A 25,881-nucleotide genomic window follows, 5' to 3' on the forward strand; every position below is an offset into this window, starting at 1 on the left:
ACGTATTATTGTAAACTTTGGGACCCGTATGTCTGATAACAGGTTTTCCTGGACACTTGCTGACAAATACTTCTCTTTAAACTTCTTTTGAAAATCTTCCCAAGAGGAAGAGTTTTGATTGCTTACTGTACCCCACTCAGAGGCTTCCCCTAATAGATACTACACAGCAAATTCAATCTTTTTCGAATCTTCCCAGTTCTTGGGCAAGGCTTGGTTGAACCTTTTCAAAAAATGGATGGGATGTACTTCCCGTCTGGCTTAAACTTAGGGAATTGCCTAGATAAACCTGAATTGGCTCCCCATTGTAAATCCATCATTACGTCACATTAGGAGAAGTCACCCTATTATCTACTTTGTCCTGAATAAGTTTGAATTCCTTCCATAAATTATCTGTACCTCTCTTGGTGGTGTTAAGTTCACAAGACAGATTTGGTGACACATTGTCGGAGGTTACTCTTGCGGCCACTTTTAGGTCTATCATTTCCTCTACCTGTTCCTCCAGGCTACTTATATTTATCGTATCTGAAGTTCTTTCCGGCAGTCGTTCTTCCCGCGAACCATACGCGACTGGAACAGGAACGGGAGGTAATGACAGTGGTACGTAAAGTGCCCTCCGCCACACACAGTTGGGTGGCTTGTGGAGAATAAATGTAGATGTAGATTTTCTAGTTCCTCTTTAAAGTTTCATTCCACGTTATCTGCTTAAGTATTGACACCTGTAATTTGCGATTGGACTAGTGGTAATAACTCATCCTGCTTCTCAACGATCTCTTTTAAAGTGTGTAATCTATGCTTTACAGCATTAAATGTAACATTACATACACTTTCAAATGATCCTAATTTTCCACGAAGTTCAGCTTCTACATTATTGTATTTATCTTCAGTATCCAATTCTAACTTTTTAGCTAAGTCCTTAAATTGGTTACTCTGTGTCTGACTAAAATTGGTGAACGGTTGGTTTATATGACTGCTTTATGAACTAGTTAATTCCTCTTTAAATCTACTTTAAAATTTTCTACTTTAGTAGTTAAAGAACCAAATTCAGTCTTCAAATTTCCCATACCTTCACATAAATTACTAAATTCTTTCCTTTGTGGATCTACCTTAGCACTTAACAATTCTGAAGTTTCATTCTAAACATTCAATTTATTATTTAATTAAGTATTTACTGAGTCTAATTTAAGACTTGGTTCCTTTCTTAAAGCCTCTGGATTTGCCCTTTGAGCTTTGATTAAATTTACTACTTCAGACCAGTCAGGCGCCTCCTTACTCACTTTCATTGCCGTAGTTGGTTCTGAAGTTTCCCCAAATCTCTGTGTATTATCCATATTTCTCTTAGTTTTTGATCTAGTAATCATCAAAAAAATTTCTACACTGAGTATAATAACTATACTAGCAGTCTATTATTCAACAGTTTCTTTTTCACTTTACACTCAAACAATTATTGGTCCGCGCTCACCCGGCATAGAGTTCTAGCGGTGTTGGTGAGTCGATGTGTAATCAGCGCCGGTAGCATCAAATGTTGCTTCAGCGTCGGCGAGCATATGTGGAATCAGCACCAATGATTAACGACTGATGCTAGCGTCGTCGGACTTAGGCTGGTTTCCATGACTGCGTCCCCGTGACGTGGGTGAGAGCCGCTTACTTACTACACCGGATCTTTTTTGATGAATTATTCTTGTCATATTTCATCTTAGTCTAATATGTCGGAATCTTCTCTTTTTCCTTTTACCATATTATCTTTCTTACGTCTTCTCTTTTATTGCATATATTAATTCTCACCATTTGAACTTTGAGGCCGAATCCAATTCCATGAAACAGTTCTCTTGTCTTCTTATACCTGGTTGCTATGGCAATGCATCATATCTTCTGCTTCGATTTCCTCTCAAAATTCCCATTTTTTTCGAGTCCTTTTCACTGGTCACCATATTCTAAAACTTGGGCGACCTGGAGTGTGGTGCGAGATTGGATTGCATGCAAAATTCACACCTCTCTCACATCAGTTGACTTATGAGGTATGCACAGCTGGTTGTCTTCTCTGGATAGCCGGCTACGTCGATCTCCAAAAACTTCATCTCCGAAGACTACTGCTGGTTAATGGAATTTATCAGCCTCTCTCTCTCTCTCTCTCTCTCTCTCTCTCTCTCTCTCTCTCTCTCTCTCTCTCTCTACTCGTGAAAAATAGTAGATACTTGCAGAATACTTTTAGTTTAGTCTTGGTATATTTCAACTTCCACAAAGAACAAATTTATCACTTTCCACGTAAATATTCGAATGTTTGCAAGTCAACCGATTTGTCTAGCATTAGACTCGATTAAATACATTTACAGTAGCATATTTTTTACAACCACATAATTTATGAACATGTCTTGCTTCTAGCAAGTCCAACACGTGAAGTACGATTAACAATTTTTTCAACTGTTCCTCTTTTTTCTCGTTACAATGATCAGCGATATAAAACACCATAAGATCCATAAACACTCCTTGTTCTTCCAATACTACTACTGTGACGCAAGCAGCAAACACTTGTCGATATCATTTGACCAACATATCTACCTCGTGCTCATGATTTCTTTCCATCCTGCACATACAAACAAGTGTCGTGCAGTTTGTATGTTCTCTCACACTTATTTTTAAAATATCGTGTTTTCGAGACGGTAGAAGGACAAGTGGTTCTAGAATTTGTGTGGAAATTCTCGAAGCACTACAAGGGTTGCCTATCACAGTTTGCTCCAACCCATTATTGGCACGACTTACAAATGTTCTAGAATTTTTTGAACAGACCTTTTAATTACTTTAAATTTTTGTGTAATTTAATAGTTTTGTGTCTACCTCACTACATCAAAATGTAGATAAAGATATTTTATTTGTTTACTTTTCAGGTCAGAAGTTGTATGGAATATAAGAGCTTTGACTCAGTTCCAGTGGATCTTCACATTTCTCAATGACACACTAAGGCTATATATTAATTTTAATAAATGTAATGAAGATGGCATTGTTGAAGATCTGGACTTTATTTCGTATCTCACAGGTTTGCATCTTAGTTTATGAATCTGCATTGGAATGTACATTATTTGATCAAAAGTATCTGGACACCTGGCTGAAAATGACTTACAAGATTGTGGCGCCCTCCATCGGTAATGCCAGAATTTAATATAGAGTTCTCCCACCCTTAGCCTTAATGACAGCTTCCACTCTCGCAGGCTGGAAGGTTTCTTGGGGAACGCTAGCCCATTCTTTACAGAGTGCTGCACTGAGGAGAGGTATCAATGTCGGTCGGTAAATCCTGGCACAAAGTCAGCATTCCAAACATCCTAAAAGTGTTCTATAGGATTCAGGTCAGGACTCTGTGTAGGCCAGTCCATTACAGGGATGTTATTGTTGTGTAACCACTCTGATCCAGGCCGTGCATTATGAACAGGTGCTCGATCGTGTTGAAAGATGCATTCGCCATATCCCTGATTTGCTCTTCAGCAGTGGGAAGCAGAAAGCTACATAAAACATCAATGTATGCCTGTGCTGTGATTGCGCCTTACAAAACAACAAGGGGTGCAAGCCCTCTCAATAAAAAACACGACCACACCATGACACCACCGCCTCCGAATTTTACTGTTGGCACTACACACGCTGGCAGATGACGTTCACCAAGCATTTGCCATACCCACACCCTGCCATCAGACCACCACATTCGTCACTCCACACAATGTTTTTCCACTGTTCAATCGTCCAATGTTCATGCTCCTTACACCAAACGAGGTGTCATTTGGTGTTTACCAGCATGATGTGTGGCTTATGAGCAGCTGCTAGACCATGAAATCCAAGTTTTCTCACCTCCTGCCTAACTGTCACGGTACTTGCAGTGGATCCTGATGCAGTCTTGAATTCCTGTGTGATAGTCTGAATAGATGTCTGCATTTTACACATTACAACCCTCTTCAACTACTGATGGTCTCTGTCAGTCAACATGTGAGGTCAGCCTGTACACTTTTGTGCCATATGTGTCCTTTCACGTTTTCACTTGACTATCACTTCGGAAATAATGGACCTAGGGATATTTAGAGTGTGGAAATCTCACGTACAGACGTATGACACAAATGACACCCAATCACCCGACCACATGCAAAGTCCGCAAGTTCAGCAGAGCATCCCGTTCTGCTCTCTCATGATGTCTAATGACTACTGAGGTCACTTACATAGAGTACCTGGCAATAGGTAGCAGCACAATGCTCTTAATATGAAAATGTATGTTCTTGGGGGTGTCCGTATACTTTTGATCACATAATGTATCTTTGAAAATAATTACTTATCATGTTTTTATCATACCTTTTGCCTAATTCTACTTGCATAGTTCATAACGACTACTTGGTCACTACCTAGATTTGTCTGGATAATTATTTATTCTATCTTCCAGTTACCTGCTCGCTCGCTGTCCCTATTCCACCTACTCCTCATGCCCTTTACGTCACCCACCTGCCTCCTATACTCCACCCTCTCTGTCCATCTCTTCTTCCCTGTTCTTTTTCTCTGTTTTTTCTCTGTTCTATTCTCTTCTATATTCTGTATGTTCTATCCTCTAGTCTCTGTCTGTCCTACCCTCCTCTAGTCTGTCTGCCAATATCCTACTCCCCTTTATTTCTGTCTGTCAAAATCCTCCTCACTGACTGTCCATCTCCTCCTCTCCCCTCTCTTTCTGCCTGTTCATATCCTCCTCTCCCCTCTCTTTCTGCCTGTCCATATCATCCTCTCCCCTCTCTGACTGCCTGTCCATATCCTCATCTCCCCTCTCTTGACTGCCTTTCCATATATTCCTCTCCACTCTCTTTCTGCCTGTCCATGTCCTCTTCTGTTTCCATCCATCTCGTCGTCTCCCCTCTCTTTGTCCATCTCTTGCCCTTTCGTTTCTCAATCCATCTCTTTCCCCTTCCATCTCTGTCCCCTCCCCTCTCTGTCCACCTCTTCCTTTCCCCCCTCTCTGTCAATTGCTTCCTCATCCCTCTCTGTGCCCTTGTCTTCATCTCACATCTCTGTGTCCATGCCTTCCTTTCCGTTCCGTCCCGTCTATTCTTCTCCCTTCCCTCTGTCCTAGTCTCTTCCCTCTGTCCTTCTCCCGTCCTTCTGTCTCTCTCTTCCTCCCGCCTCTCTGTGCCCTTCTTCTGCTTCCCACTCTTTCTGTCCATCTTGTCCTCTCCTCTTTCTGTCCTCCTCATCTGCCCCCTTTCTGTTCTCCTCATCTGCCCCCTCTTTTTGCCTCTGTCCTCCCCCCTTATCTCTCAGTCCACCTCATATGTCATGCCCATCCTAATGGGAGCTAGGTTATTCTGTTATTAGATTACTACGTATGTGAAATAATCAAAATCCCTGGAATTGACTAAGGATCCACTTTCCATGACATTTAATAGAGTTGCCTATTCTTTCCCTTCATGACTGACTTAAGTCTTGTATGCCAGATTGTGCTGATAAAAAAAAAAAACTGTTTGTTGGGCAGTTGTACTGAATTTCTAACAGACACCTGCAAAGTGCCATGATATGGCTTGTTGTTATGTGCCCATTTAGTGGCACTTGTTGAGCATCATACTTCATGTAGCTACATAAGTAAATACACTCCTGGAAATTGAAATAAGAACACCGTGAATTCATTGTCCCAGGAAGGGGAAACTTTATTGACACATTCCTGGGGGTCAGATACATCACATGATCACACTGACAGAACCACAGGCACATAGACACAGGCAACAGAGCATGCACAGTGTCGGCACTAGTACAGTGTATATCCACCTTTCGCAGCAATGCAGGCTGCTATTCTCCCATGGAGACGATCGTAGAGATGCTGGATGTAGTCCTGTGGAACGGCTTGCCATGCCATTTCCACCTGGCGCCTCAGCTGGATCAGCGTTCGTGCTGGATGTGCAGACCGCGTGAGACGACGCTTCATCCAGTCCCAAACATGCTCAATGGGGGACAGATCCGGAGATCTTGCTGGCCACGGTAGTTGACTTACACCTTCTAGAGCACGTTGGGTGGCACGGGATACATGCGGACTTGCATTGTCCTGTTGGAACAGCAAGTTCCCTTGCCGCTCTAGGAATGGTAGAACGATGGGTTCGATGACGGTTTGGATGTACCGTGCACTATTCAGTGTCCCCTCAACGATCACCAGAGGTGTACGGCCAGTGTAGGAGATCGCTCCCCACACCATGATGCCGGGTGTTGGCCCTGTGTGCCTCGGTCGTATGCAGTCCTGATTGTGGCGCTCACCTGCACGGCGCCAAACACGCATACGACCATCATTGGCACCAAGGCAGAAGCGACTCTCATCGCTGAAGACGACACGTCTCCATTCGTCCCTCCATTCACGCCTGTCGTGACACCACTGGAGGCGGGCTGCACGATGTTGGGGCATGAGCGGAAGACGGCCTAAGGGTGTGCGGGACCGTAGCCCAGCTTCATGGAGACGGTTGCGAATGGTCCTCGCCGATACCCCAGGAGCAACAGTGTCCCTAATTTGCTGGGAAGTGGCGGTGCGGTCCCCTACGGCACTGCGTAGGATCCTACGGTCTTGGCGTGCATCCGTGCGTCGCTGCGGTCCGGTCCCTGGTCGACGGGAACGTGCACCTTCCACCGACCACTGGCGACAACATCGATGTACTGTGGAGACCTCACGCCCCACGTGTTGAGCAATTCGGCGGTACGTCCACCCGGCCTCCCGCATGCCCACTATACGCCCTCGCTCAAAGTACGTCAACTGCACATACGGTTCACGTCCACACTGTCGCGGCATGCTACCAGTGTTAAAGACTGCGATGGAGCTCCGTATGCAACGGCAAACTGGCTGACACTGACGGCGGCGGAGCACAAATGCTGCGCAGCTAGCGCCATTCAACGACCAACACCGTGGTTCCTGGTGTGTCCGCTGTGCCGTGCGTGTGATCATTGCTTGTACACCCCTCTCGCAGTGTCCGGAGCAAGTATGGTGGGTCTGACACACCGGTGTCAATGTGTTCTTTTTTCCATTTCCAGGAGTGTATGTAGCCCTGTTATCTCTACAATTGCAGGTCCTTGCCAGGAATATTTAATATTAATACCCAGATATGTTCTGATTAATTTGACAATGTAGTTTTACAATATCAGATCAGCTGTTATCAAAGCATCAACCAGAGATGAACTTTTCTTTTACTTGACGATTGACATGCATTTCACCTTAGACTTCCATACTTCCATTAAGCAATTTTTCAACATGTTTGATTGTTTGATACTTTCTTATGATTTCTTGCTTTCTTTTAACAAAATTTTAATGTATTGAAAAACTTATAACTCCTGTACATGGTAAATGTTGCCACATTAATAGCACAGTGGTAGCATATCTTTGGCCGCTTCCTACCTCTCAGTGGTATAAAATATTTATTTTGTATAACAATATTGGAAATTCTTTGATGGAGCAAAATGGAAGTACGATAAAGGTGACTACTCACCAAAAACAGATCAATGCTTGCAGTACAGAAACATGTAACAGAAAACAGCATTCACGCTATCTTTCAAGCACTAGCTCTTTTCGTAGCAAAAGTACACACAACTAAATAGACACCATAAATCACACTTCTGTGGCATGAGTGTGCATTACTGTCTGTGTGGATGTGTCTGTGAATATCACGTCCAACCTTGTTGTCAAATATGGTGTTTCCATGAATCCATCTTACTAGATTTGCTAGACAAATATTCAAATAAATCGTATTAATGAGTTTTATTTCACAAAAGTGAATGATAACACTTAATTCTGACGGTTACACAAAAGTGTCGCAAGCAATCTGACGGTTACACAAAAGTGTCGCAAGCAAAGGGTGGCATACAAAATAAGCAATGTTCTTCAGTATAAACCATCACAAGTCTGTGCTACATAGGCAGTTCAAGCAAAGTAACTGGAATTGACACTTCTATACAACTGTCTAATTTTGAAGCTACTATTCAAGTGGGTCATCACCCGTCAGTCACGGCACTTATCTCCTCTCCACGTAGGAGCCACTGCTGTCCTGGTGAGGGGTCACTCTGATGGAAATATCCCCCAGAAAACACCCAGAATGGTACGCACCCACCTCCTGAGGCCCATAGCAAGATGTTGGACCCATCGGTTGCTGTAGTGTGGTCGGGTCCAGCTCCATCAGTAGGGCGAGAGGAGGCAGAGGCTCTGTCTCCATGTGGTTGACCGTGGTGTCGTGATGACACCCTCCGGCGGCTGCTGTGACCACACTGTCCTCGGGGTCTGTGAATTTGGGGGAAGAGATACAGAAGGATCACCATGCACTTGAAAGTGGCGAATTTGGTTGTCATGTTGCCACTGCAATCTGTCTGGGCCTGATATGAGATACTTGTGTGTGCCAAGCCAGCAAAGGATCTCGCCTCGCGCCCACTGTCTGCTCCACTGAAATCTCTGAAAAATACAATATCAAGCGTCGCAAGGCGATACTTACGGCCTTCCTTTGGCGCCGGAGGTTGGAGCAATGTTCGATGGCTTCAGCCACGAAGCAATTCTGTCTGCAATGGTCCATCTCGTTGACACGAACAAGAGGAGGCAAGAATTGTTGCAATGCTTGATCCCTGGTGTGTATGTTGTGAAGTTTGGCCATCTGCTGCTTGAAAGTTCTGATAAAACATTCCTCTTCGTGTGGATAGAACAGTGTACTAGTTAGATGTTGTATGCCATTGTGTTCACAGAATGTTTAAAATTCATTTGACTTGGACCGTTGTCCGCACTATGATGTCAGGTAAACATTCGAGGCAAAAAATAGAGGACAACGCCTGAACTGTGCTACGTGACATTGTCCAGTTCATTGGCATGGCAAAAAGAAACTTGCTATAAGAGTATACCACAATGAGCAAATGAGTGTCCCAATAGGGCCCTGCAAAGTCTATGTGCACACATTGCCATGATGATTGCGACTCAGGCCAAGCAGAGAATTTTTGTAGTGGAGCGGACTGATTTTCTGCACATGCGTGGCACTGTTATGCCATCTGTTCTATGTGGGTGTCCAGGGTGTGTACGCCCAAGGACAACCAGGAAATAACCTGGGAGGGTTTTATATATTGGGGAATTATTTGAAATTCAAGGAATTTTTCATTGTTTTCAGTTGAATTATTGTAATTTTGGCTGATAAGACTTGATCCTCCAACAAAGAATATTACTGTATCCCACAACTGTAGAGTAATACTGCACCAATAAAATACAAGTGAGAGAAAAAAGAAAAAGAAAACTTTTGCTGCAAAGGAAATATGCCACTTACTACAACAAAACAATATGCGCACACAAGCATCTGCCAACGGAAAAATGTATCGTAGACCTTAGAAGGAAGACTTATGCAGTACTTTACAACAAACTGCTTCCGATGAGTGTGTTGTCACAACTGTATGCATTAGGTTTGCTTGAGTAGTTGCCAGCAGGATCATGTGTATGTGCAGTTGAGTGATCTTCTGGCATGTATGGCATGATACCATAATGAAGGAACAAACATGCAAACATGAGATAGTACAGTACTGGTACTCAAAGAAAATTTACATCCCGAAAACAACACTGAAAAGTGTAATATCAGATTGGGGCCTACTTCATTGTGAATCTGGACATACGAATAAGAATATGCATTCAAGCTGAATTATGCATTTTAGTATGGTTTATGAAATTCCGATGCTCTTGGCGTATGCTCTGATCGGCTATTTCTTTTATGACTTAATGTAAGATCTCTTAATGTTTTATACGTATGAACATGTGGGCTTCTTATGTCACCGTAGCTGGACACATGCATTAACACTTGTTTTCTGGCGCTTTCTGGCAACTGCTGAAACGAACCTATTTCTAACAGGTCTCGAGAAAATATTACAAATGGTGATTTGAAAAGCGTTAATTTCTTTTCTTTTACACAAAATGAATTATGTTATGTGTGAAGCATTTGACTCGCATTTGAAACTTAACACCACAGTCTAATGTGATACTGTGCTTAGCACTTTGAGGACCAGCCACTTAGAAGAATTGTGAGCTGAGAAGGAAAATGACAAGGTATTTCTGTCATTATTTTAATTTTTGCAGGCACATTTTTGTGATGTATCTTGAAGCGTAACACACGCAAAAAAAAAAAAAAAAAAAAAAAAAAAAAAAAAAAAAAAAATGCTGTTGGTTGGCTCATCACATGTCCTATGTTCTGAAATCTGCTGTCATCAGATGGCGAGATCACACGACATGATTTATGATTGGCTTACAAGAGATCATCATAATCTGGATTTCAGTGCTTCGAAAACTAAAGAGCTGTGCTTGGTGGAATTCAAATTTATAGTTTCGTAAAACTAATTATTTTTTAAAATGCTGACTTTCATTTTCTAAAGCGCCGGGAAGTTCTATGCTGGTGTATAAAACATTAACCATTCAAAGGATCAATATGTTTTAGAGTTAACCTGGAAAAAGTGTATTTTTACCCAGGAAAAATGTATTTTTAACTGCAAAACCTGGGGAAAATCCAGAAAATTTTTACTTTGTCCATATATACCCTGGTGTCCATACTGTCCCAAGTACAGTGTCGTTGCATTAACTGTTTTGTACGAACAGTCCCCCAGTGTCCTTGGTGAAGAAACAGCAACATTTCTTTTTTGCAGATCTTTAGGAATCAAAACACATGGCTGTTCACTGTCATTTTGAACAATAATCACACTTTGCTGTATAACAATGCTATGTCAGTGTGCAAAGTATTGGTGCACTACAGAATTCTTTATGCTGTGCAATGAGTGAGGCCAAGATGTTCAAATGCATTTTAGCAAAATGTTTAAATCTGAAGCAGCTTCCATGGCCTGGGCAATTTTCCTGTAGGTCGCAGGAAAGGATAGAAGCAATTCAGCATCCTGAGCATCGATGTGACAACAAGATGCAGCAGAAATGTCAAAGTCTGTATCATTGCCAGTCAGAAGACATGAAAGTGTGTTTGCATTACCATGTTGAGCTCTCTTTGCAATTTTTGGGCAGTTTGTACAGGAACCGGCTTGGTAGGATGAAACCAGGACTGCAATGGCTTGTGATTCATTACTAAGTAGAATTTTCTCCCGTATAAGTAGTGGTGGAACTTGGTGAAATCATACACAATAGCCAGTGACTTTTTTTCAATTTGTGAATAGCGACACCGAGCTGTAGACAAAACTTTTTGATGCAAAAGCAATAGGCCTGTCTTTATCACCAAATCTGTGTGAAAGCACTGCACCAATTCCGTAAGAAGAAGCAGCAACTTGCAACACAACTGGTTTGTCAGGATCAAAGCATCAGTCACTGAGCAATGCATCTTTAAGTTTTTGAAAAGCTTCATGGTACTCATTCCTCAAGAAAAAGGGGACATGCAAGCGATGCAATGAAACAAATTTGTGCAGCATTTGGTATGAACCAATATAGTATTTCATTTCCCTAAAAGTGGCTGCAATTTGTGACATTGCAAAGAACTGGGAGGTCAAGGATGACTGAAGAGGATGTACTCATTGACTGTTCATAACGTGACCAAGACACTGCAACTCAGGTTTTAAAAAAATCACACTTGTCCAGTCTACACTTTTGTCCTGCATCAGATATCACACGAAACAAAGTACACAGTTTTGCAATGTGCTCTTCAGGTGTACGGTCTGCTACTACAATATCATCCAAATAGTTTGAACAGTTTGGTACTTGAGCAGTCAGCTGTTCCAAATACCATTGGAAAACAACGAGTGCAGAAGCACTGCCAAAAGCCAAATGCAAGTATTTAAACAAGCCCGAATGAGTGTTCACAACACACACGGTTTGAGATTATTCATATAGTGGTATAAAACTTAAGTTGCAAAGTGCGCCATATACTGCATCAAAACACACTGCTCATACAAGCCTCTGTCAACAGCAAAATGCGTGAAAAACTCTAGGAAGACAATGCAATGCTTCATAACAACAAATTGCCTCCGATGAGTGTGACGTCACAACTGTTTACATTACATTAATTTGAGCAATTGCGAGCGAGCTTGTACGCATGCGCAGTTGAGTCGCGTGTGAGTAGTACTTTCTCCCGCTTCTGGCTACAGAAGTGTGCCTGTTAGCTGTATAAGCAGTAGCAGCAAGCAGCCAGACACTACCCAGAAAAATTTTACTGGTGCACCCAAGCTGCCAGATTCATGCATGGTATCCTCCCCAGGTGGCAATTTCAGTGGAGGAGGGGGGAGGGGCAAATTCATGTTCTTGAGGGGGGGAAAAAAAACTAGTATACAGCGTATGTTGATCTATCGATTTTTCACATGATTTTGAAATGCACCCCTTTTGGTTTTTGAACACTTTCTCAGTTGATTTCCGAATGAATCCTAAGTTAAGTTTTGAATGCGTGCATAGTTACATAATCTAACTAGTATTGCCCCCGTCCGGAAATATCGTAGATCCGCGGCTGATGCACAGAGCAGTTTGAGTTGTAGTAGGGAGGTGGGTAGTCTCCAGGTGACCCGTGTTTACGTTTAGTGATTTTGCTGTTCTCTTCATTTGTTGCTCTCACATCAAATGAAAACAAAATGGATTACTGTGACCGGGAGCTGTCAAGTGAATTAAAATACATTCACATAACTATGGAAGATTAAATATGTTATTAGTTTCAGATTTTATTTTATTTTCACCTTTCTGACAGTCAAGCATTAATCACCTCGCAGAACAATGAAGTTACTTTTGTTGGTTTGCTAAAGAAATTTGGCTTTTATTAATATTTTCTACTGAGGCAGTCAATTTATTTGAAAAAAAGTATTTAATACCACACTATTTGCTAGTTTCAACTGTTCGCTGCATTTCAAGTGTACGTTTTCATCTTCTAGTAGCTGTGGCATTATGCCACAATAAAGAACCAAACGTAAGATAATACATTACTGGTACACTAAGAAAATTTACCTCCAGATCTGGGGATTCAAATCTGCACTTTAAGCCAAATTATGCATTTTAGTATGATTAACGAAATTCTGATGCACTTTGATTATCCTTTAATGTCCTGTTTCTTTTATGACGTAATGTAAGATCTATGTACGAACAACAGACTTCCTGCGTCATCGTAGGTGCACAAGCGCAGTGACGCCTGTTACCTGGCGCTCTCTGACAACTGCTGAAATGAACCTTTTTCTAACAAGTCGCGGGAAAATATTGGGAATGGTTGTTTGAAAAGCAATGGTTTCGAAGTAAATTTCCTTTTTACACAATCTGAACTACGTGTGAGAATGTACAACAGATTTATTAAATCACATAGCATTTGACTCTCATTTATAAATCAACTCTGAGTACGACCATTTAGAAGAATTTCAAGCCCAGAAGATCAGACATTTATGTTTTTGTTAAAAATTTTACTGATGCATTTGTGTGATTTATACACGCAAAAAAGATTAACTTCATATGTGAAAGCTTAGCTTCTCATGCAGCTTATTAATCTTAGAGACCAATGTTATATGTGAAAGCTGTTTTTTTCTTTTAGCCACACTATGTATATTAATTTAAACCATTAACTTTTACTATTTGTTTGTTTGCATTGCTTAACAGTGATGTTTCTATTGGCTGACTACATCACGTGTCCTATGCTCTGAATATCAGCTCTCATTCGCTGGCGAGACCATGTGACATGAACTATGACTGGCTTACAAAAGCGCATCGCAATCTCAATTTCAATGCTTCCGAAAGTAACATGCAGTGTTTAGTGGAATACGAATTTATACTTATACTTTCTTAATACGAAAGATGTAGTGTATATGTTGGTGCACATCAAACATTGTTCCAAAATGTATTTTTTTTCCATGTGTTTTGTTTTCTCAAGTGCAGGAAGTTCTATACCGATGTATAAAACCGTAACCATTCAAAGGATTGAAAAAAGGTGTATTTTCACCCGAGAGAGAGTGTATTTTTAACCGGGAAATCCGGGATTATTATTATAATTTTTTTTTACCTTGTCCGCGTATACATCCTGTTTGAACAAATCTTATTAATGAGTTTTATTACAAAAAAAACGAATGACAGTACTTAACTTTCACAACCAAACAGAAGTCACACAAGCGAAGGACGACATACAAAATAAGCTATGCTCTTCAGTATAAATAATTACAAGTCTGTGCTACATAGGCAGTATAAGCGAAGCAACTAGAGGTGACACTTCTATATAAATGTCTAATCTTGAATCTACTATTCAACTGGGTCATCACCAGTCAGTCACGGCACTCATGTCCTCTCCACATAGGGGCCACTGCTGTTGCATTGTTGTCCTGGTGAGAAGTCGGTCAGCTTGCGATTGGCTGATGTCTTCTCACAGCCATCTGCTCTATCATTCATGGCTGGTGTGCCAGCAGTTGACTTTATGTCATAACATTGAATGTGCGCGGTTTTGCCAGAAAAAGAACTACTGCTCAAAAGATAGTGTGAAAGTTGTTTTCTGTGTTGTGTTTCAGTGTTCCACACACCAGATTCAGATTCTTTATTTGCCATTCACCACATGTTGTAAAATAGGCTCTATAGCGATGTCAAGATACATAAGAAGTTATTAGATTAGTGTGTGTCTACATTACAAGTACAAATTATTTATGCTACATTAATCAAATGTACAGCATTGCAATCATAGGCTTAAAACTCAATTTCTATGTTACAAGTATCCAAGAATTCTGTAAGACTTTGGTATGGATTGTCTATGAAGCATTTGCGCAGTTTACTTTTTAAATTATTGAATGCTGTATTGAGTGCAGTATGTGGTAATTGGTTAAATAATTTCAAACCGTTCACTTTGTGAGAGTTGCGTGATTTTGTCAGCCTATGTCTAGCTTGGTCAATATGCTCTTTGTTTCTGGTGCCATGAAAGTGTATGTTCTCTCTGGTGTTAAATTTTGTTCTGTTCTTTTTAGCATATATGAGTGATGCACAAATATAAAGACTTATCACCGTCATTATTTTCATTTTGATGAATAAGGGACGGCAGTGTTCCCTTGGACCAACAGTGCACATTATTTGTAGCACCTTTTCTTGCATCAGTTGTACATCACTGACATGACATGAGTGGCCCAATAGTAGCAGCCCATAAAATATATCAGACTGAAAAAATCCAAAGTAAGCTGTTCTGAGATATTTGTTACTCACTAGATCAAACAGTTTCCAGATGATGTAGGACACGCTTGATAACTTTTTGCAGACCTGGATGATATGCAGACCTGGTTGATTTGAGGTTGCCAGTTAAGTTTTGAATCAATGTGGATTCCAAGCAGTTTTACGGATTTTAGTTCTACCTCTTTAGTCAGTCCCAACTGCAGAGGCTGAGTTTTCTCTGGATTACATAGAAGTTTGTTAGCCAAGAACCAATTTAGTGTTAATGTGAGAGAGTCCTGTGATTTCTGGAGTTTGGTTATTTTCAAATGCAATTAATGTCTGATTAACTATTTCAAGGTCTGCAGAGGTGGTATTTTTCCCTTGTCAAAACCATGCTGTCTATTACAGAAGAGGTCATACTTTTCAAAATAATTTCTTAGTTGTTTGTGAAAAATCGCTTCAAATATTTTGGAAAAGATTGGTACAGTAGACACTGCTCTATAGTTTTTAGGTAGGTGTTTTCCCCCTTTTGTATATAGTTATAACTTTGGAGATTTTGAGCTATTCAGGGAAAACTCCAACTTCTAGGCGTTTATTCATAATAAAAGCAAGTGGATTGCAAATTCGGTGTATTGCCCTTCTTATTGTGTAGTTAGATGGCTAGTAATAGTCCATGCTTTTCAAATTTGAAAATTTTGTAACAATCTTTATTATATCTGTGGGTGTGACAGGGTCCTAGTGAAATTCATGTCCTTTAGGTGGCTGATCTGCAAGTATATCAATTGCTGGTATGTCTGACTCAATTTTTTATTTTCATTTATTTACTATATTTATTGAGCTCTTCTGGCTCAAGTAGAATTTGTGTTTGGGTAAAAGTATGTTCTTGTTTTATAATATCCCAAACAGCCTTACACTTGTCTGGGGCTCCTTCTACACAGTTTTCACAGGCAGCTTGTTTGTTTAAGATTGGCTTCTTCTTATTCTTCTCTTTTTTTTAGGTAGTCTTGTAATAAGAATCTTTTTGTTTTGCCCCCATGTTGGCCATTTTGCCCCACGTTGGCCATTGTTTTTGTGTTTTCTACAGCAAGAGCTTGAGATTTTCGTGCCTAACAAGTGGACTAGACATAAAATTTTAAATGAGAAATGGAATCCAATTCTATCAACTCGTTTAAAAGTTTCTGAAATGTTCAAATTTGATGGTAGTAAACTATACATGATATTTGTGCAACATTTGATTACTATAATTTTCATCAAATATTTGTAACTGGGTTAAGGTATTGGTGCAACAATATAAACATATTACTGTCTTCCATTATAATTTCATTTTGTAATTAAAATCATTTATTTCATGCTACTGTATTATTATGTACCAGTAAGAATTCTATAGCATTAATAGACATGAGTATCCTTGAAGCCTTTTCAGAAACTTTGTGACAGATACCATCATTGTGTTGCAAGAGTTCAAAATATTGTGATTTTGAAATCTTCAGTGACAGACACCTATGTTGCACTATGGCCACATACAACAGTTGTCTTCACTCAGATTTGCAGATAGTACAACTTTTACATACATCTAGAAATTTTAAAATCTCTGTCACTGTTAATGAGCCTTCCACACAACTGCTATGTACCGAGATGTGCATGTCGTTGACGTCGTAAGGTAATCAACGAAGAAAGAGTTGAGTTTCAATTAATAAGCAGTCAATCAGCTAACAGAATCAGGATGCTATGATGATGACAACACACCAGTGCATCCATAATTTTTGTATTGATTTTATTTTGAGGTGCTTGTAAGTTCAGTCATGATTTAAACTATTAAAACTTTTTTGGGGGCAAAGAAATTTCTTGGTAATGATTTCTAATAAGCTGAGAAATCAAAACAAATTTCAGCTGCTGTCATTTTGAGAAGGTCTAATAATTTACTCAAAATGGTAACAACTGGTAAAAACTCTCAAGTCTTAAATTGGCATGTTCTTGCTCATGGTTTTCATTTGTTTTCTGACAACTCTAGCGAGTTGACAAGTTTGTGATCCCAGGCTCAAAGTCAGTGTTGTGTTATGTAATTAATACTGTTTTGTTTCAGTGAATGGTACACTGTGATACACTTTTGAATAGGTATTTAGGAGAGCAAAGGAATTACCAAATAAAAATACAGGCTGTCATTTTAAAAAAATCGTACTGCTGTTCATATCTTTGTAAAAAAAAACAAAGCTACAATGAAGGCAATCATGCTGGTTGGTGTCCACCTGATGGCTAAAGAACAATTGCTTGAAACATCTAGTAATTTGCATCTGGATAAACATTTATTTAGGGTAGTAAAGATAAATGGGACACCCTGTGTAACCCACTCATAGTCCTAGCCATTTACATGCGTACTCAATTTATTGTAACTTTTCTCCTTGTGAGTGATATTACCTAATGACTAAATTTTAATTTATTAACATTAAATGTGTCTTAAATCATGATTACTTCTGAAAGACAATTAGTTCTGAATTATTATTTATTATATATGTTTTTCCCCCTTACAAAATGATTTCAGTGTAATTTATAAAATATTAGAAAATTAAGAAATATCCATCTCCTATATTACATGCTAAATGTCTTTTATTGTTTTCACCTAATTTATTTTACTTCATGCATCATAATGAAGGATGAATGTGACTGCAAAGTTCACTGGAAGCCTTTGAGGGAATTGCATCTTATAATCTCCCCCTCCTCCTATCCCCCCCCTCTCCCTCTCCCTCTCTCTCTCTCTCTCTCTCTCTCTCTCTCTCTCTCTCTCTCTCTCTCTCTCTCTCTCTCTCTCTCTTTCAGAATCAGTTGTCCATATTTACAGATAGTATCTAGAACAGTCTAGAGCAAGCTGTACAAGTACTGTCCCATGCGGCACAGGTCCCTGCAAATGCCCATTGGCTTACTTATGGACAAGAAAAAGTGCAACAAGCTATCCACCAAACGTCATTTTACATGTGTTCTGTGTATATGTGAGTCACTTGTTCACATCTGCGTGTGGACACTCGGCTGGCATGGCACCATCATGTAGCTGGCTGGCTGCCATGTGCACCAGGCTGCCTGCATGCAGCCTCTTGCACCTGCTCTGCAGTTTTTTTTTTACATTGTGTTCCCCATATTGTATTTCCATGCCTTAAACTGTGCAACCTTTTGAGTGATACATTTCCTAATCAACATCTACGTCTGTGTACATACTCCACAAGCCACTATACGGGATTTGGCGGATGGTGCCTTATACCACTACTAGTCATTCTGTTTCACGTTCCACTTGCAAATTGAGCGATGGAAAACAATTGTCCATATGGCTATGCGCACTGTAGCAGAGAGGGACTGTACGTTGGGAAGCTGTTGCAGCACTGCTTCACGCCCATTTGTAGGGGGTCCAGGGAGTGACGTGACAGCAGGCAGGCTCGCTTGGCTAGGTGGCCGACAAACGCGCAAGCCGTCTGATCTGCTAGCTTTCTCAAACAATTTGAAAGAAACTACTTAGCAGAGAAAAAATTGATCCTCACACATCTCGTAGCTTTATTCATCAGTTCCATGATAAACTAATTTCTTGTATCTTGTCTTCATGGTACTTACATGAAATGTAACTCGGTAGCAGTTGAACGTTCTGCAGTCAACCATAATATAATACCATAATAGTTTCTAAATTTTCACAATAATGTTTCACAAAAAGAATATCTAGTTCCCTCGAGTAATTCGCACTTGATTTCATTGAGCATTTCTATAATGTCCATGTGTTAGTTGACCTACTGATAAAAAATCTAGCAGCGTGCCTCTGAATTGCTCCGATGCCTAATGGTGACCCCAAATGCTCAAGCACCATTCAGAAATAGAATGCACTATTGTTTCATGTGCATTATCCTTTATAGGTGTGCAACATTTCCTTAGAATTCTCCCCGTAAATCAAAGTCAACCATTCACCTTCCAAACTGCCAATCTTAAATGCTCATTCTGTTTCATATCACTATCAGTGTCAAGCCTAAATATTTTTCATGACTTTGTCAAGCAGCACACCACCATTACTGTATTCAAACATTAAAGGTTTGTTTTTCTTACTCATCTTTGTTAACTTACAACTTTCTACATTTAGAGGAAGCTGCTATTCATCATATCAAATGGAGATTCTTCCAGTCATCTAACAATGATACTTTCCCATACACTGCATCATCAATTGACGACCACAGATTTCTGCTTTCCCTGTCCAACAGATCATTTATTTTATGGAGGATAAGAGTAGTCCTATCACACTTCGCTGTGACATTGCTGACAATACCCTTGTGTCTGAAGAAAAAACATCTTCAAGGACAACACACTGGGTACTAATTCTAAAGAAATCTTCAAGTCACTCATTTATATGGGAACCTATTCTGCATGCTCAGACTTTTATTAACAGCATGTAGTGGGCACCTTGTCAAACACTTTCTGGGAATCGAAATATGGTTGTGCCTGTTGCCAATGATCTGCAGCTTGACTGATGTTGTGCGAGAAAGAGGCAAGCTGAGCTTTGCATGGGTGATGCTTTATAAATCCATGCTCATTAGTAAACCAAAGCTTTTCTGTCTCAAGGAAATTTATTACAGTCAAACTTACAATACGCTAAAGGATCCTGCAGCAAACTGATGTTAAGAATATTGGCCTCTAATTTTGTGGGTCTGTTATTTTACCCTTCTTATACATCGGAGTCACCTGCACTTTTTTGCTGTTGTTTAGAACTTTGCACTGCCATGGAATTTATGGTAATTGCAAACTAATTTAGCAGCCTGTGCCAAAGAGCACTTTCTGTAAAACCGAATTGCAATTCCATTCTGACTTGCTGATTAACTTACTATCAGCTCTTTCAGTTGCTTCTCAACACCAGAGATTCCTATTTCCATGTCCTCCATACAGTGTTATGTCTGTATGATCCTCGTATGTAAATGATTTTCAAAACATGAAATTTAAAACTTAAAGTTTTCTTCTGCTCTCTTCCATTGCTACAACAGACTGGTTGATGAATGACTGAATAGAAGCCTTTTATTTGCCCAGTGATTTTATGTAAGACCAGAGTGCTTCCTCTCGAACTATGCATGCAGCTTGCTCATTTTTCATAAATCACAATTTTTTCTTATTATAAAGTAAAACTGTTCACACATACCAAATTAGTGCGTTCTCTGAACTGCTCAAGTTTTGTCTATGTCAAAGATTACCTAATTTCAGTTTGCCAACAATTTGGCCCATATATGAGCCTCCCATTGAAAATATTCCTCCCACTTCCAAAATCAAGATACATTTGATTCTGTTCCTTACCTTGACTGCTTGTTCTCCACTTTTCCTGTATCAGACTAGAAACAGAACAGTGTTTATAGGATTGAATTCACTTTGGGAAAGAAGGAAAGGGAGCGGGGGGGGGGGGGGGGGGGGGGGGGGGCATATCGGCTTCCATCCTTGGTGATCTAAGTAATGAGTGAAGGTCTAGACCTCATTTTGTCATGTCCTGAAACGAGGAATAATCTACCCATTACCCTTCTTATCCTTCCCACAGTGATATTCTGCCATCTTTCGAACCTATGCTGTAGTCATGTCCACCCCTACTTCACACCTCCTCCCAACCCATTGCTTCATGGCTCATATCACTCCAGTAGATCCAAATGCAAGTCTTGTCCCATACATCCTCCCACCTCCGGTTCAGTTGCAGGTGTCTCTTATCCCATCAGAGGGAGGGCTACCTGTGAAAGCAGTCATGGAGCTACGACCTAAATGCAACCACTGCACTGTTTTCTAAATGGGCATGACAACTGAAAACTTGTCTGTCCATGTCAACGACCATTGACAAACTGTGCCCACTTTAGGACTGCTTCACAATTTGCGCCATCTTCTACAAACACCAGCTTTTCTGAATTGAGCAGGTGGGAACCCTCCCTGCAATGTAATCCAACATCCCTGCAACTCAAATGGCTTTGCCTTCACTAGTCACTGCCCTTCACCTACCTATCTCCTTCCCTGCTCATGCTCTAGCACTAAACAACGTTAGGTTCCGCCAACATACCTACAAGTCTTTTGCCACCTTCTCTGCTTCTCCCTTTCCCTCTTCTCTCCTTCTCTACCCTCCTCCCGCCACCTCCCCACATCTGATATCAAATCTCCTAATGTCCCCATCTCCTCCCTACATGTTCACACAAACAGCAGTACACCTCCGCCCACCCCTACCCTGTTATCCCTCCCAACCCCACCCTCCTGCATACCCCCACAACCCACACAAGATTGCTTCTCTCATGAGGTATTGTTGCTGTCCACAGTTGGGCCACACTGGCCAGCAGCAGTGGTAATGCATGAGAGAGTTGTGCTTTGTAAGTATATGTATGTTCTCTATTCCAGGAGGAGACCTTTTGGCCGAAAGCTAAAATGTATAGCATCTTTTCAGTGTGCAAGACATTGTATCCTCTATATAGTGAGTAGCAATCTATCCTTTCCATAATACTGTCATTATTCCATCCTGGACTTATCATTATTTGATTTTTTTCCGTATAAAACTTCATCCATTACATAGTGTTAACAATCAGTATCAAAAAATTTTAATTTTATTTTTAATTACAAAATTAATTTTTGAACTAACATTTATAAGTAATCTTGACTTAGTGTTAAACATTATTCATCTGTCATTTCTAGGATAAGCAATTTAGAAAAGGAATTTCAGAAACTGTGTGACATACTGATTTTTCTGGAATTTTCTATGAAAGTAAATTTAAGTAAAATTATGAACTGGGAGCCACAAACAAGCCTACCATTTCATAAAATAATTATAAAGCCATATCCAAGTGGACACAAGATTGAACATGTTAGCACTTGTCTACAAAATATCCATTTTATACACTAACAGTGTATCTCAATGATCACCAGCCCAGGCATTGATAATTTTATAAAATTGTTTCCTGGTTTGTCTTGTTATAAGACCCAGAAGTGAAGTTACACTCTGCCTTCTAAAAGATTCTTTACATCCACTTATGACTGGTTTCACCTGAGTATAGAACAGAGAAGGAATTAGCGCTACCAAATATCATATTCTAAATACTAGATGAGAATGAAATTGATTTAGTAGCTATCCAAACTGTTACGCCTGATATGCTACAGAGAGTGTGGAACGAGTTGGAGTATCAGGTTGATATTGCTCGAGTGTCTGGAGGGGGCCATATTGAACATCTCGGAACTTGTTTTTGAGTGAAAAAAACCTTTTTAAATACTCTTTGTAATTATGTATAACAGAAGGTTATATTATGTTTCTTTCATTAAATACACATTTTTAAAAGTGTGGTATTCTTTTTGAATCACCCTGTATCCCAAGAGGCTTTCGAAAGGAATGTAGACCTGGATGGATGAAAAAGTGTGAAACTCAGTACAAACTGTTTTGCGACAACAATGACTGTGAAGTAGGTGACAAACTTCTGTACAGCATCAATGCAGCTCATCATAAGCAAAAGAACAAACCAGTTGAGGCCTTAGACTTCCACACCTCAAACGGGGAAGCCTGGTCCATGCTAAGAAAACTTTTAGGTGCCAGCCCATGCTACTGCAGGAAGAGTTTGTTACCCTCAAGCAAGTAGCAAATAACATCGTGATCATCTCTAGCATAACAACAAATTTGTAAACAGGTAAATAAAGATATATTTTGAAGGGAAAAACCTGTGTCATAACAAAAGTCCATATTATGTAGCGATCACTCTTGACAGGTCGCTCAGCTTCAAACAGCATTTGCTGAAAACTGCCACTAATATAATGATAATAAGCATATGGCATTTGTGGCTGGGAGACCCTTCGCGGGGCGGTTTGGCCGCCGCTCCACAAGTTCTTTAACACCACTACGACGACTTGGGAATGAATGAGGATGAAATGATGATGAAAGACACACAACACCCAGTCATCTCGAGGCAGAGAAAATCCCTGACCCCGCCGGGAATAGAACCCGGGACCCAGTGCACGGGAAGAGAGAACGCTGCCGCATGACCACAAGCTGCGGACACCACTAACAAGGAGACGGCACTACCGTGGGGTCGGGGATTTGTCCGAAATTTTGTGTGGTGAAAGAGGACCCCTAACACCTTACGTGGTTAAAGTATATTAGGACCATCTACATGGAAAATACCGAGAAACATTGATCCAAAGTTTCATAGGTGCCTTATGAGTATACAGCGTTAATCCATTGCCGAGCCGCCGTCCAGAGTAGATGGTTAGGGTTCGGACTCTTATGCCAGATGTCTCGGGTTCGATTCCTCCTCCGGCACTTTGTTTTTCTTCTGTTTCATTTTCTTTTGTTATTCCACCAATTATTCAAAAAGTTTCTCAAACTTACATTATTTTGAAAACATTATTTTAGCTCAAGAACGTAAAGTTTTTCATTCACTGAAAAATGTACGTGCTTGTTTTATTTGGTTTTATGGGGTTTCAAGGTTTAAAGGGGCTTTGTAAGGGTCCCCTTGGGATTAGAACGGTCATCTGCTCGTTGGACTGTGAGCAAGCCGTGAGAAGTAAATGGCAGTTTGTTTTTTGATTTCGTCGTGAACAGACGTGACTATTTCAAATTTCAATGTGTTATTCCGATCCGAGGTTAAACACGATGACTGAAGAAGTTGCTGGCTTGTCTGGAATAGGAGAAGAAATTCCTGAAGAATCTATTCATAGAGATCAATCAAAATTACAATTGAAGGACGCAGTGGTGTATTATGAAAAGCTGTTGATGGAAAATAATTTAATTGCATCGACATCTTCGGAAGAAATCTCTCGCGATGCTATGTTCTTGTTTATAATTGTTATATGTATAAAAATTGAATGTTTCCCAATCAACTTTGTTATTCTGATTAAGAACTCAATGTTCCTCCTCATATACTTTACAATGAAAAATGGAAAACCCACCGCCATGAATTGTGTTGTTGGACAAAGAGAAAATAATTTTTATTCAATAATGTAACTAATTTGATAAAGATAATGTAGGTTTGGGAAACTTTCTGAACAATTGGTGGTATAACAGAAGAAAAAAAAGTAAATGCCAGAGGAGGAATCGAACCTGAGACCTCTGGCGTAAGAGTCCGAGTCTTAGCCATCTACTCCGGACGGCGGCTCAGCAATAGACTAACATTACGTACTCATAAGGCAACTTAGAAACTTTGGATCAATTTTTCCCGGGATTTTCCTGGTAGTGCATCCTAATATTTTAACCATGTGAGGTGTTAGGGGTCCTCTTTCACTACACAAAATTTCGGAGAAATCCCCAACCCCACGGTCATGCTGTCTCCTTGTAAGATGAAATCAAGAAACAAGATCTTGAGAACTTTGTGTCGTGACATGGGGATCATCAGCTCCAACGCCAAGGACATCTGCTGTTGAGCTGGTTTACCTTGTGATAGAATATTGTGCAGCAGCCTGGACCAACAGTCCATACAGCAGACTCATCTGTACAGAGCTCAACCAGACTATGCTCATCACCACAGGAATAATCAGAAATACTTCAATTTTCTGGGTGCCTATTCTCAGTCCTATAGCTCCCCCATTTTTGCACTGTGAAGCTGCTCTCAAACGATCAGAGTTTACAGAAATAGCTGTTGGTCGTTACCACACTGTACACAAGAACATTCCTGTACTCAGTAACAACAGACTTTGCTCCTGTGTCCAGCCTCTAAATGGTGCAAATTCTCTGATGGGCAATAGAACAGCAGCATCAGACTGATGGGCAAAAATATGGCAGAACAATGCTGCCCCAAAACACCTGAAGGTGCCCTACATGTCTGATGGACAGAAATATGGCAGAACAATGCTACCCCAGAACAGCTGAAGGTGCCCACTGCCCTTCACCTCGACCAGACCACAAGGGTTTGAAGAGCATTGTGAGATCTGGTCTGCACTCAATAGATTAAGAACAAATAGTGGAAAATGTGCTGATTCAATGTACAAATGAGGAATAATACCATCTCCCAGAAGGGACTGTGGTGCAGAATGACAAACTGTTCAGCACTTCATACATACATGCCCAAATCAGTCCTTTTCTGGTGATCTGCAGGAGTTCCTCTTAACAGTTAAGACACCATTTGTGTATGTTCAGCAATTAGACATAAGCCTGACAACGCCTTTGCATTGTAAATGTTATCAACTTATAACCATGACTTTCTTTTCTGTGTGTTAAATATCTGTGTATGTTCTGTTACAGAAAAAAATGTTTTCGGGTGTGATGTGATGCTAGCCATACACTAGATAAATGAAATAACCTCAGTGTAACAATATCCGTTGGGTGCTCATCCAGTGGGTCCAGACATACAGTAGTAGTTGGAGGGGGGGGGGATTGGGAGATTTGTCTCCTGTGGTTTCTTCCTTGACTTCTGCCTCTGGCTCCAACTCTGGACAGCAGATATCTTCCTTAGCTCTATCATGTTTATTATTTGGGGTTAGCTGGGTGTCTTGCTGGCCCTTTGTGCTTTGTCCGGCAAAAATATGATAGAATAAACAAACAATAATATAAAAGGACACATTGAGGATGTGACGAATGGCAGACAGGCACACTAAAAACAAGAGTGCTATATATTATTAGTTATTGGATTAAGTCATTCATCGGACGTAGACAACAAAAACACACACACACACACACACACACACACACACACACACACACACACACACACACTGATTTAAGACTCACACAAACATGGCCTCTGTCATCTGTGGGGAGCAAGACCTGACGTGAATGCATGTGTATTTAATCGATGTCTTGTGAAGTACTTAGTCCAGTAGCTCATAACATCTATCAGTCTATTTTCATTGTGCCTGTCTGCTACATAGTGCCT

At 40.4% G+C, this 25,881-nt stretch overlaps 1 protein-coding gene across 4 annotated transcripts in view; it reads left to right on the forward strand.

The window, feature by feature from the left end:
* The window catches only part of LOC126268236 (uncharacterized), a 284,639-nt gene that overhangs the window by 186,516 nt on the left and 72,242 nt on the right, over positions 1-25,881 (forward strand). For 2 of the 4 annotated variants that reach the window (XM_049973888.1, XM_049973889.1), the window contains exons 9-10: positions 2,883-3,031; positions 21,434-21,506. In XM_049973888.1, the coding sequence (XP_049829845.1) occupies positions 2,883-3,031; positions 21,434-21,459 (175 nt within the window). In that variant the 3' untranslated portion in view covers positions 21,460-21,506. The remainder of the gene's footprint in view (positions 1-2,882; positions 3,032-21,433; positions 21,507-25,881) is intronic. The other 2 variants (XM_049973886.1, XM_049973887.1) reach the window with 1 other exon arrangement.

This window comes from Schistocerca gregaria, chromosome 4 (assembly GCF_023897955.1).
Source record: "Schistocerca gregaria isolate iqSchGreg1 chromosome 4, iqSchGreg1.2, whole genome shotgun sequence".
Classification (NCBI taxonomy): domain Eukaryota; kingdom Metazoa; phylum Arthropoda; class Insecta; order Orthoptera; family Acrididae; genus Schistocerca; species Schistocerca gregaria.